Source organism: Seriola aureovittata, chromosome 12 (genome assembly GCF_021018895.1).
Source record: "Seriola aureovittata isolate HTS-2021-v1 ecotype China chromosome 12, ASM2101889v1, whole genome shotgun sequence".
Classification (NCBI taxonomy): Eukaryota; Metazoa; Chordata; class Actinopteri; order Carangiformes; family Carangidae; genus Seriola; species Seriola aureovittata.
Genome location: NC_079375.1, coordinates 14,730,784 through 14,744,214, shown reverse-complemented (window position 1 = coordinate 14,744,214; position 13,431 = coordinate 14,730,784). Strand labels below are relative to the sequence as shown.

Genomic DNA, 13,431 nt, shown 5'->3' with positions numbered 1-13,431 from the left:
TAACATGTCGAAATGTGGCTTTTCTAGATTCATGTTTAATATTTTTCAGGATTTTAAAAGGAATAGTTCAAAATTTTGGATAAATACACTTATTTGAGAGTTAGATCAGAAAATGTGAAAATATGATGCTGGAGCCTGGATACAATTAGCTTAGCACAAAGACTGTAAACCAGGGAAAAAGGCTAGCCTGGCTCTGTCTGAAGGTAAATTAATGTGCTTACCAGCACTTCTGGAGCTCATTAATACATAGCCCAGACATAACATGTTCATTAGTGAGATTTAGAGGTGCTAGGCAGAGCCAAGCTAGTTGCTTCCCCCTATTTCCAGTCTTTGTGCTAAGCTACGCTAACGAGCTGCTGGCTGTCGCCTCGTATCTAATGTACAGAGGTGAGAGTGATTCAATCTTCATAACTAACTCTCAGTAAGAAAGCTAACCAGTGCATTTCCCAAAAGGTCAAACTGCTCCACTAAGTGTTAAGGTTCTGTTTAACATGAGGGTTCAGATACTCACTTCCTCAGTAAGAACTTGTTAATAGTCTTCTGTTTCCTCATGCACTCTACAATCAGCCGGTTCAGGTAGACAAACAGAGCGCCACCAAAACCACAGGCAATCCTACAGACAGACAAAGACACACATGTTTGGTCGGTTGAAGGTGAAACAGATGAGCATCCTGGGACAAAACAAAACCTGAAACACAATCACTCCACTAACACAGCTTCAGCTTTGCTTCACCTGGTTAAGTCAGTCACTTTTTCTGAGGCTCTTTGACAGGAAGCCAAACAATGTTTATTCATTGTTTTCTCTATTGCAGTATTTTGGCATCAAACAAATCAAATATGTAATCACCGGAGGCAAAAACTAATTTCATGCCTCGTTCATCGAATACAAATCAACCTTCAGACTCAGTACGGGAATGTGAATGTGGAGGGAGAGGCTGAATAAGAGCGCTCTCCTTGTTAACCCAGGCGCCAAACTGCTCTAGGATCAGTTTAATGTGGCGTCAATCCAGAGAAACACACTCACCCGAGTATGGCGAACGCTGGCAGCTCCTGAAGGTCAAACGGGAAGTCCAGACGGAAACGAGTCTTAAAGAGAGCAGTGATGGTCTCTGAGGAAAAAAGAGGATTGTTCTCACTGTGTGGAGACTCTACAGCAAAATGTCATTACACTGACTATTAATATAATATAATATAATATGGAGATTTTTTATCATCATTGTTTCAGAAAACAGAAAACACACATAATGACACAGGTACAGTCACAAACACACAGAAATACACAAACACAAGGTAGGAAAAGGACATTAATAAACGGACAGAACAAGTCTTTTTTTATGTCTTACCTTCCTCCTGATTCCACACTGCCAGCACCCTGAATATGAAGGCACTGAAGGTGGCAGCAAAAAAGCCCCTCCAGTAGTTTCTCACAGCAAAAAACGTTGAAGTCACCTCAATACTGAACAGCACCCCTGCATCACAGAAACACACATATTTATTCCCACACAAAGGCTTCACAGAACCATTTCTTGATCACACTTTAATCACATATCCTAGAGAGCATCATTATTAGGGCTGCAGCTAATAATTACTTTCATTATTGATCAATGTGTTGATTATTTTGTCTATACAATAACAGGAAATAGTATAAAATACTATTCTTATTTCCCAATTTCCCACAACCCCAGGTAACATCACAGCCTAAAACACAAAGATATTTAGTTTACTCTTATTTATAACAAAGTGTCAAATAATCAACAGCTCTGATAATTATAGCTAAATGTTTTTGGTTTGGCAACATTTAACACATCGTCCCACAGGCCTCCACATTTATAGGCAGTTCTCTCCGGTCATAACTAGCATTCAGCACACCTTGAAATAAGACAACACAGTAATTTCTACCTTCTCTCTTGACCTCTTTGTGTTGTTCATTGTTTTGAAAAAGCTCCATTGCATGTGTATGAATCCTCTCTCTGGTAAGTGAATGTCTAGTATATATTGTACTGTATGTCAGTGCGATCTGGTCAAGTTGATTGAAATGAATGAGGCATGGTGTCAATCATGTGCCAAAAACAAGCTCCACTTGCATCTTGATGTGTAGCCACAAGCATCTATTCTATTCTACTCTGCGCAAACAATACACACAGGAATCTGACAAAATAATCATAACTCAAGGCTTTCTTGCTGGCTTTTTTTGGTCTTCATTATCACAGCCTTGATCAGCAGATGACGTGAGAAAGACTGTGTTATGCCACTCAAAGCTTTGGGAAAAAGCTAGTAAGAGGACCTTGAGTTTGTTCAAAGTATTATCTCCAAGTGCCTGACACGTTTCATGGAAATTTTTTGTGTACAAAATATACATTTTTTCTAAAGGTGGTCTCATAGAAAAGTTCAAGATAAATTTTGAGATACTGTTTTCAAGGTCAAAAGGGTCTTTTAAGCCAACATGAAAGGGAAGTCCTTTCAGTGCTAAGAAGAAAGAAAATTAAATTTGAACATTTACATTTCCAAGACAAGTGGGCAACTCCATCTGCTGAGTAAGACTGTTTGATAGAGATTTACATGGCGCTGATAGGTTTAATCAGCCTTGTGCAAACTCATTTGGCAAGGGCTTGAATGTAACAGATGTTCATTTGCATGTAAAAGTCCGGCACTCCAGCTTTAAAGATACCTTGATGTGGACTAAAGTGAATGATCAAGTGATTTTTGACCTGACTGTGGCACCAGGGGAAAGATCACAGAGTCATCAAAAATATTGGGAAACATTCTTTGACATGAATATTCATGAACAATTTATTCTGGCCAGTAGCTGTTGAGATAGAGTATGCCGCTCTGGATGAGAGTTAGACTGATGGACTGACCAAGAGTGGCATCCTCTGCTGCCAGCGGGGTAAATATTCTCCTCATCTAATTAGCTCCCATAATTATCTACCATAATTAGATACCATTCAATCAGAGGCTGCAGTCATGTTGTCTTACCTCCAATAGGGGCAGCGAAGCAGCAGCCCACACCCACTGCACAGGCAGCTGACAGCATCTCTGTGTTCCTCAACTCGTTCTGTCCGAACAGAATCAGATATACACACAGATAGACACACACACACAAACAGAGCCGTGCATTCAAGAAAATACACACACACACACACACACACACAAATCCCAACAGGTGTACATGTACGTGCAAATGCCACAAACACACAATACACAACAAATGCATTTGTCATGAAAAACCAAAGTCACCAACTGTTTACAAATGCAACAGTTTTATTGTAGAGCTGCTGCTGAATCTTCTCACATTCATTGAGATTACATATATGAGCGGTGAGATATAGGAGGCCAGAATTGAAAACGCAGGACTGTGTGCTGAAATCATGGAATGAGATGTTTGTATTCAAGCAAAGGCAACACAGATCGATGCCTCGCTGCGACGGTTCACTGAACAGGATCAAACACAGCGCAGACAAATGGAAAGGCATCAATCTATCTCAGCCTCTGAAATGGGCAGCATGGATTATTAATGTAGATGGAATTGGCAATAAAGAAGTTATCTGACTCATGCGTTCATACCTTGCATCCCTCAAAGGGCTCTTCCTTTAGTGGTAAAAGTGAAAAAAAAAGAAGAAGAAAAAAACAGACAGAAATATGTGTGAGTGCCATCTGTGTGAGTGGAGAGGTTACCTTTTTTTATCCTCCTCCTGGAAGACATCCAACTCATTATCCAAGCCACACAGAATCAAACAAGCAGCGAATGAGCTTCGGCAAACACCGTCTTGATTCCACAGTGGACTGAATTAACATGTTCCCAGACTGATCATGTTTAATGGCCGTGGTCGACCCCTGGACTACTTGAGTCTCTCTAACTGTGCCTTTCTTCCTCCGCATCCCTCAAGTCTATCTTCCTCCATTACTGATGGGAGTGCTGGTGCTGTTGGTACAAACAGAGGAGAGCTCTCCCAGAAGGAGACGTACAGCACATTGTCCAGTGCAGAAAGAGACAGGAGCCCGGGGTGAGGTCTCACATGAGTGGAGGCAAGAGTGTATCCTGGAGAGTGGCAGAAAGTCAAAGAAATGTCAAAGACTTTTCATTGTGCAGCTGTGTTTGTGTTGTTCTTTCGGTTTTCTTTCTTCGTTTTCCTCCTTTTCACTCACTTTTGACTTTTCTTTTCAATTTCCTATTAGCTTCTATCATTTAAAACTGTATTTTCCATATATTTTGTATTCACTTTTATAGCTGCATAACCAGAACTATAAATAAATTATGTATATTTCATATGATACTTGACTGATACTACTTGACTCTTACTTCTGCAAATATCTATATATATATATATATATATATATATTATATATATATGCACAGCTTCATACACATGTTCAAGTCATGTCTAGTACAATAATGTACATAGCTTCTGAATTGCCTTGTATTGTTGTATGAGTTATTTTAGATTAGTTTAAGGGTTAAAGGAAAAATCCACCCTAAAACATTGCTGACGTCCTGAGCACATTTTATTGTTTAATTACTTTTTTTCTCACAGATAACTCACCACACGTTGATCATACGAACATTTTCAACTACATTACATGGTAAACAAGCATTTGAAATAAGTCCCTCAAGGTAAATTCAAACAAAATGTCTATTTAGAAACCGCCATTTGGCACATTTAGTAGTGAGGCATGAAGGGCAGATGGCCAAAGAAGTGGTTAGCATTAGAAAGGTCCCCTGGTTGATCCCCAAATTGTCGATGGCTAATGAAGTAGTCCTCAACCCCTCAAATGCTCCAGTGGAGCGGGTCATTGGCCAACAGATGAGACTGTGGTTGTACTGGGCAGCTTCCAGGAACATGTATACAGGAAACTGTGCGAGTGTGAATGGGCTGTTCCTGAAAAGAGAGCACTGGTCTCCCTCCATTAAACACAGGGTAAAAAAAGAAATACAGTTATTCCAGCTTTGACTGAGGGGAGGAAGGCAAAACTTCTACAGGTACGGTGTAAAGCAGAACAAGTTCACTGATCATTAATTCAATTAATGATGATTTATTACACTCATGAATGAATCATCATCAGATGAGGGAGATTATTGGAAACAACACTTCAGTACAGGGCTGTAGCTGCAGTTTAGAACGACTGAATTCACCTATGAAACTACCCAAACTTCTTTTTTTGATTTCACGCCTACGAGAGGACATTTAGCTGAAATGATGAATGCTCCAGTTAGAGGCATAATCAGTGAATGTCCTCAAAGCTCAGTAACTGAAACAAGTTTGAATTTGTGCATCTATTTGCCTGAAAATTTGTGGAAGAGTTTAAAAGGTGCTTACCATTTTCACCATGTAAATCCCCCCAAAAACAGCAGCCATGAATTTGCTCAGGAGAGCGGCGCAGAGGCTGGCAACGTGAACGAAGGGTCCCTGAGAGGGAGGGCAGGGGAGAGAGATAAGGATGTTAGCAAACAGGTTGTGACTGAAAGCACATTTTAGCGCTGAGCAGAACATGCTGTGCTCAAGTTCAGGGGCATTACTCTAAACCTTTGCTAGATTAAACCCAGCTCAGATTCAGTTCAAACAACTTTATTATCCCCCCCAAATGGGAAATGCAAGTGTTCTTAGCAGTAAATCACTCTTTTATTTTCGCAGCCATGACTATAATGATTCTAGAGGATTATTATATCCTCTTGACAAGAAACTTCAAAAACTGTCAAGCTATCTGTCTCGTGTTATGCGATCGGAGGAGATGAAGGAAAAATAAACCCTCTACCTCCTTCCCCAGGGGCATCCCACTACCCAGGGCACAGGTCAGACCAATGACTTTGGCCACAAACGTCTTGAAGGTCAGGTACTCCTTCAGGACCACCCCCCTCAGTATCGTCTTCATCTCAGGAATACCTGAACCTGGAAAATGAAAACAAAGAAGTGCCAGGTGGGATGATGGATTGGAGAAAAAGGATGAGTTGAAAGAGAGCAATTACACAGAGAGGGGTGAGAGGAATAAATGAAGAGCAAGGGGTGGCGGTGGGGGTGGGGGGGCTGATTGATATTCATGTAGTTTTCTGTATGCACATCTCATCAGAGGTATATTTTAGGAAACGTACAGCACGTCCTTGGAGGCCTTATGGTGCATTATAGGGCCAATTACATTATCCAAACACAGAAATGTGACCATGAATTAGAGATAGGAATACATATGTTTATGCATAAATTATTTAAGTTTGTGTGTGTGTATGTGGGTGTGTGTGTGTGTTTGTGTGTGTGTGTGTGTGTGTGTGTGTGTGTATGTGTCTTACCCACAGCCTGCGGCGCCAGTATCTGTGTGAATCCCGCTGAGAAAGTGATGAGAACTACAGGGTAGGTGACCCAGGCGATGTACTGCAGAAGCATGTTACTGTCCAGTCCACCATACATCCACTTCTGTGCTGCACATACACACACACACATAAGTAGCTTCATCACAGTACAATGCAGGAGAAAACTAAATCATTTAACAGACAATTCCCACATCTATCAAGATTTACCCTTATTCATGGATTTTTCTTCACCTTTAGCAGCCTGGTGGCCTCCCCCTCCTCATTCATCATTTAGCTCTCCTACAGTCAAATTTACCATTTAAAAAGGAGGAGGAGGAAAATCTGCTTGGATCTGCTACAGCTACAAATGAGAATGCAACTATTTTCTCCACCTGCTCACCACCTGAAAACATATGCAACAAGTTGTCATTTTCTTTTCAAAAAACATCCTTCAGAGTGGACACATTTCGAAACACCTGCCTTGCACTGGGTGGGGAAAGCATTTTTCCACTTTCCTATGTGTCAAATCACCTCGTGACCACTTCAGAGCCCCGTTTGACGACTCATTTTATATGTCAATATAGCCAAACACACAACAAACAGCAGGTGTTGTTACTGAGCTGTATGTATGCTTGACCACTTTGCGACCATAAAATAGCGACTCCATTGTCTCAATGCAGAAAAAACTGTTTGCACGGTGAACTGGTTGTGTTTCAAATCCAGATCGTCTGCTCATTCAGTGATCGCACAGCAACGACAGAATCTTGTAAATCGCAGAGAGCAGGAAGAGACTAAACAGAGGTTTAACCAGAGTATCTGTCCCTCTCTTCACCAGATGTTGGCTGTGATAAACTGTTTTGTTGTCTGCCTGTGTTTGCAGATTCGTCAAGTTTTGCGTGGATGTGAATGGAGCTCTTGATGCACAGGTGAATAATCTCTCCAAGAGTGAAGAGAAAAATCCACAGCAAAATGTAATTTTCTGAGGATTTTTTTCCCTCTTTTCTACATTTGTGCCACACATCTGGAGAAACACTGCACAAATTGTTGTGTTTAGATTTTGTTTTTCAAGTATATTAACCACCTGCAGTAAAAGTAGCAGTTTTGCCACTCTGTTGTTATTTTGATTATTTACAGATTTCTTATTGGCATGAGAAAGAGGACCTAAAACTTAAATCTAAAAAGAAAATATAAAAAATCTTTGTGTATTTATTGGAATTTATAATTTTATTAAGGTCAAATTCAGGTCAAAATATTTCTAGTTAATTTATTTTTCTAAACCAGAAATCTGCATAATTTTCCCTGCCTGGCAAAAAAAATGGCACTTTATTACAACAGTCCTACATTCACCGCCCATCCGTCTCTCCAACTCCATCCTCTCTCTATCCTGCTCTCTGTCTCTCTCCTACCTTCTTGGCAGAAGGCGATGGCGTAGTCCATGACCCAGCTGACCAGAGCCATGAGCAGCCCCAGCAGAATGAGGAAGATCCAGTCTTCGCCCACCCGCGAGATCAGGAACTTCTGGCAGCGAGACGCACACACTGAGGGCGCAGAGACAAAAAGAGAGCTGAAGGGAAAGAAAAACAAAAGCAAACTCTCTGAACTGAATCTTCACGATGTGACGGGACTACAGAGAGATACAGGTCGGTGTGAGACTCAAAGAACCAGCAGTGTCAGAGACGAAGGAGAAGAAAGAGGAGAATATGTAACGACAGAGGAGAAAAGGAATGAATGGAAAGCTTTAGGCAAGAGAAGACGAGGAAAGTATGCAGTATTTCAAACACACGGGCAATTCAAAGTGCTTTATGTAGATACTGTAATACATCAGACAGAAACTTACAATAAGAGAACATAAAGTGCATACAACATAATACTGACAACTAAATTAAATTTTACAGAAACCTAAAATATATAATCTAAAAAAAACCAAAAAAAAACAAGATAAGTTAAGGTATAAGTGCAAGGAGGGGTTGAGCAATATGATAACATATATAAGGAATATATTTGATATGTATTTTCACCAGACAGTGATCGCTCTCAGTTTAATATTACCAGTTAACAGTGTGTGGCTGCTTTTTCGAATGCAGTTTCCAGAAATATTACTACATTCAGTACATTTATGTATATTACATTTGTTATATAAAATTACATATTTTGTGATAGAAGATTTATTAAACCTCTAGTGCATTCAAGCAAGTTCGGTCAAAGGCAGCGGAGTATACACAAGTTTGGATTTAAAGATTGTTAAAAATCAAGGTAAGGGGCGTCGTGTAGCGTAGTGGTTTAAGCAGGCGCCCCATGTGTAGAGGCTACAGTCCTCGCTGCAGTTGGCCCCGGTTCGAATCCCGCATCGGACGGCCTTTCGCTGCATGTCATTCCCCCTCTCTCTGCCTCCCTGTTTCCTGTCACTCTCCACTGTGCTGTCCATTAAAGGCATAAAAGCCCAAAAAAATATACTTTAAAAAAAAAAAAAATCAAGGTAAGTCTTATATCTTCTGAAATTTTGTACCAGTTATGTGGTAAATAAATGATAGTTCTATCAGATGAGGGTCAGAAAATCATGTCAGGAGATGTTGGGATCTTTGTGAGGACTCCCAATGAGATGACGTTGAGGGACGCCTGAGAAAAGGCCATTACATTAGTCTAACATGGTGGAAATAAAAGCCTGGACAAGTCATGATTGGACGTGAATCCTGTAATTATTTATGAGAACAAATAAAGGAGGGGCGGGAATTCAATCATACTCCTGCTGTGTTGAATAAAGGATCCAGTTTCAGATGAAAACTAAAGAAAATTGGGGATTGATAAACACAAAGAGCAGAGTGGACACTGAGATATTGTGTATTTACCAGGTGCGACTGAGCAGCGGAAGAACAATAACAAAACTAAAGGAGGTTATTTTGTGGTGAATATGATGAGAGTGACAGCATCACTTTATCTTCATCCACCTCAAACATGAGAATACGGAGACAAAACAAAGCTGGGTCACGGTTATAAATTCTAACCATTACATTATAATCTATAACTCTGAGCTAGGTCAGCTAAAAGAAGCATCACTGGACTCATTTCCTCTCTCTTGTCTGCGGACACTGCCAAAGCCTGGAATTCACTTCAATATCCAGAGCATTCATAGATGTGCCCATCCCCAGGGAGGCTAAAAATGTGCTACTAACACATTTGCCAGATCCATATTTCATAAAAACGTAAAAGTCAAGATACCTTTTTTTAATTTTTTAATTTATTTTTTAATTTAGTGACGTTTGTCATGGAGAAACAAACAGAGCAACAGATGTGTGGATGACGGTAAACACAGTGATGGGAAAGAAAAACATAGAGAGAGACAGGAAGACATGGATCAGGCAGACCATGCTGCTTAAAGGATAAAGCCAGTGATACCAAAACCAACAGTGTGCATATTCTACTAACAAAAGCCAGACATGGATTGTTCTGTGCCACAGACCTCCATTACATTCTTGTTCAAAAAACTATAAATGAGCCACACAGCTTTACTTTCTGACATGTAAGGCTGCAACTAACAATCATTTTTATCCTCACATTTTTCAAGGTCATGATGTCGAATCGCCATCATCTTGTTTTGACTGTACAACAGCCCAGAAATACTCAATTTTCTCATGTAAGACAAGTAAAAACAGTAAATTCTCAGTCTTCTGCCACCAGAGAACATGCACATGGAGCGCACATGCAAACACACTCATGTGCAGACACACCCCGTCACACAGAGGACACAGACTTTTCTTTTTTAAAAAAAGGAGGAACATTTTATAGAGAAATATTTAGAGATAAACCTGTCAGTGAAATTTAGAGTGCCATGTTCTTCACTGGATCTATGATTTTTATTTCACAGTTCATTGGACATTCTCGTGTGATAGAGGCTGAGGAAAGTCCCCTTCCCACAGCTTCTTTGTCTCTCTCTCTCACACACACACACACACACACACACACACACACACACACACACACACACACACACACACACACACACACACACACACACACACACACACACAGTTTGTCTGGCACCTGCCATACTTCCGTGTGCATCTTGGCTTGCGCTCACATCCGCAGGCTCAGTGGTATTCACAGATGTCTTATCCTGATCCCATAATAAAAATCACACCCAATGCCAGACATTTTCCCCACCTCTGTTAGTCCTGCATTGCATCACCTGACAAACATAACATGTGACACAGTACATGATGCTTATCCATGGAGTCACTGGTAGACTGAGATCTGAGTAACGTCACCTATGAAATCCCAGAAAGACTGACTCGGTGAGTCAAAATAAACACAGTGAGGCAGTATGTTTTTAGCTCTCCATCACGACCGACAGCAGAGCCTCTAGCTGCATGTGTAGGCTGCCTTGTTCGAAAGCTGCAGCTTCAGTTACTGATCTTAACACACACTAGTACTCCATCACCCACAGAGATGATGTTCCCACACACAGATACATGAGAGGAAAACACTAAAACTCCCACTTCCAAATCTGAAGGTTCTCTCCGTACACATTACCTAACAAGACAAAAGCAGAAGCCGTCCAGCCCGAGCGTCTATCTAAAGATGAGTCTAAAAATACAAACACCTCTTGATCTACGAGCACACACAGCACGCAGACAGCAAGCACACAAATCACTCTGGCTGGCTCCTGATCTGAGAGTGATTATTTTAAATGGCTTCCATTACAGCCAGCGAGCGAGGCTGAGCTGATATAGTGTCGCTTTCACCTATGGTGCAATCTATCGAGCTTTAATCAGATCACCAGTCACAAGGGCAAGGAGGCAGAGACGGAGACTGGAAAACGGCCACGGCAGCTCACTTGTGCAAGCACATGTGAAAACAAACGCTCCGCCGCTCTCTTTCTCTCCCTTTTTATGAGATTATTCAATGTGTTAAGACTTTTTTTTATTATTGATTTTTGCATTTAAATGGTCGGTTCCACCAAGTCTGTGCAGCTAAGACTGTTTTCATTATCCGTCGTCACTGTCAAGTATTTTGTCAATTAATAATTTGTTCCATAGCAGGGGTTTTGAAAGTCTCACACTCCCACTCAAAACAGAATCAAGAAAACTGAAACTACATTTCCCATAAATTTGGGAGATGTAAACAGGAAATACAATGTTGCCAACTGATTCAGTGATTTACACTGTGGGCTATAACCTGAGAATTTCTAATCAGCAGCGACCATGGATCTACTGACAGCTATCACTGGATTACTTTGATACTGAAGAAAATTATAATTCAAAAGTTCTGGGGTTTCTTGTGTCTTTTTAGTGGAATTAAGCAGATTTAACAGTCTAAACCTCAAGGACATTTCATATCATATCACAGAACAGTAAGAAAGAAAAAAGACAAAGAAAATCTGTGACGTTTTGGCTTTTTTTCTTTTCTTTTTTTAACAATAGGTGGAAAAAATATTTTGTTCATCGACTTAATGGACTACACATTTCCAAAATTACACATTTTCTCTTTTCCTCTTGTACTTTTAAGACTAAAGATAATTTTTATTCTATCAGGTTTTGAGATTTCCACCTCTAAATTTCATCCATCACATCAATACAACGGAAGTGACGGGGATTTCATGTGGAGCTCACATCATTGAAAAATGACATTAAAATGTGTCGTTCTAAGAACAATGTCTCTGATACTATTACAGTGGATAATCCCCAGGCCTCACCGTGAACACTTTTCATAGGTACTATTTCTTTTCTTGGGCTTTTTTATGCCTTTATTTGATAGTAGAGTAGAGAGACAGGAAATGGGGAGGCAGAGAGAGGGGGAATGACATGCAGCAAAGGCCGTCTGATGCGGGACTCAAACCGGGGCCAACTGCAGCGAGGACTGTAGCCGCTACACATGGGGCGCCTGCTTAGACCACTACGCGACACGACGCCCCATAGGTACTATTTCTAATAGTTCAATAATTATTTAATTTGGGTGAACTGACCCCGCTGTTAACTTTCAAAATAATCCCTTTAATTTTAGTAACCTGCTTAAATGAAGGTTAACAGTATGAATAAAAATAAGAACAATTTAAGGACGCAATTCAAACATACAAAGAGAGCGAGCGAGCGAGCGAGCGAGCGAGAGAAAGAGACACAATCCTTCACTCTATTATTGTTGAGTACATCAGTCTGAAGTGGAGCTCTCTTCTGGTGCCACTCCCTTATCTGCAGTCATCTGGGAAGCCTAGACATAAAATAATCTGACAGTTCAGATCAGAGATCTGCTCACACAAACAAAAATACACACAGAGAAAAGCAAACATCTCTACACACACACACAGACACACACACACAGACATGTGCACGGTGGGCCACTGGCAGCCAGCAGAGGGGGCTGTCTTTGTCTGACATTGAGACAGCCTTGTTGGCTGGAGGTCATTGCTCAGATCAGTCACATTTAATCGTGTTCACATCCTCTCCTGCTCCCCTGTGTCAGGTAGCCGCTCTGCTGTACTTAAAGAAGTCAGTGTTTTCACACAACTTTCACGCTTGCTGGAGCGCTGCAATCTGCTGCACAAGGCGGCTTCAGGGCACCACACACACACACACACACACACACACACACACCACACACACACACACACACACACACACACACACATTAAACACTGCTTTAGTCCGACCTTCAGGACATGTCTGTGCACTACACTACCTGTCCTGCACACTTGCTCCCTGCGAAGCACAGTGCAGAGAAGATTTGGGGGCTTGTTACATGATCATCACCTACATTGGCACTTTGCACAGGGGTCTTTCTCATATTCCAGCAGATCAGCAGCACGACTACGAACGCTGGTGTTCCTCCGCAGTCCTCCGCCATCCCGCACTCCTCCATCCCGTAGGCGGGCTGCTTCCTCCTTGGCATACACACCCAACTCCTGGGTGTACCGCCCATACATCTGTGTATATGAAAGACAGAAAAAGAGAGCTTTTATACAGGTAGTGTGAGTGGAAGGAAGTGAAAGAAATGTCAGTGTGATGCAGCAGGTTGTTCAGTCAGTACACAGTAAAGATGGTCAGCTTCTGTAAAAGCACTGAGGTTCAAGCTCAGAGTAAACAGAGCCTGGCGTCACAAAATGTACTGACTTCTACTAATTAACCGCTTTTCTCAAGTCGCTTTAAAAAAAAAAAAAATCCACT

At 41.1% G+C, this 13,431-nt stretch overlaps 1 protein-coding gene across 6 annotated transcripts in view; it reads right to left on the bottom strand.

Moving 5' to 3' along the window:
• clcn2a (chloride channel, voltage-sensitive 2a) overlaps nt 1-13,431 on the bottom strand; it is a 41,642-nt gene that overhangs the window by 12,109 nt on the left and 16,102 nt on the right. For all 6 annotated transcript variants that reach the window (XM_056390725.1, XM_056390726.1, XM_056390720.1 and 3 more), the window contains exons 2-11: nt 13,022-13,190; nt 7,684-7,815; nt 6,278-6,406; nt 5,752-5,885; nt 5,316-5,405; nt 3,565-3,588; nt 2,977-3,055; nt 1,344-1,469; nt 1,025-1,109; nt 512-613 (exon numbers count right to left, since the gene is read on the bottom strand). In XM_056390725.1, the coding sequence (XP_056246700.1) occupies nt 512-613; nt 1,025-1,109; nt 1,344-1,469; nt 2,977-3,055; nt 3,565-3,588; nt 5,316-5,405; nt 5,752-5,885; nt 6,278-6,406; nt 7,684-7,815; nt 13,022-13,190 (1,070 nt within the window). The remainder of the gene's footprint in view (nt 1-511; nt 614-1,024; nt 1,110-1,343; nt 1,470-2,976; nt 3,056-3,564; nt 3,589-5,315; nt 5,406-5,751; nt 5,886-6,277; nt 6,407-7,683; nt 7,816-13,021; nt 13,191-13,431) is intronic.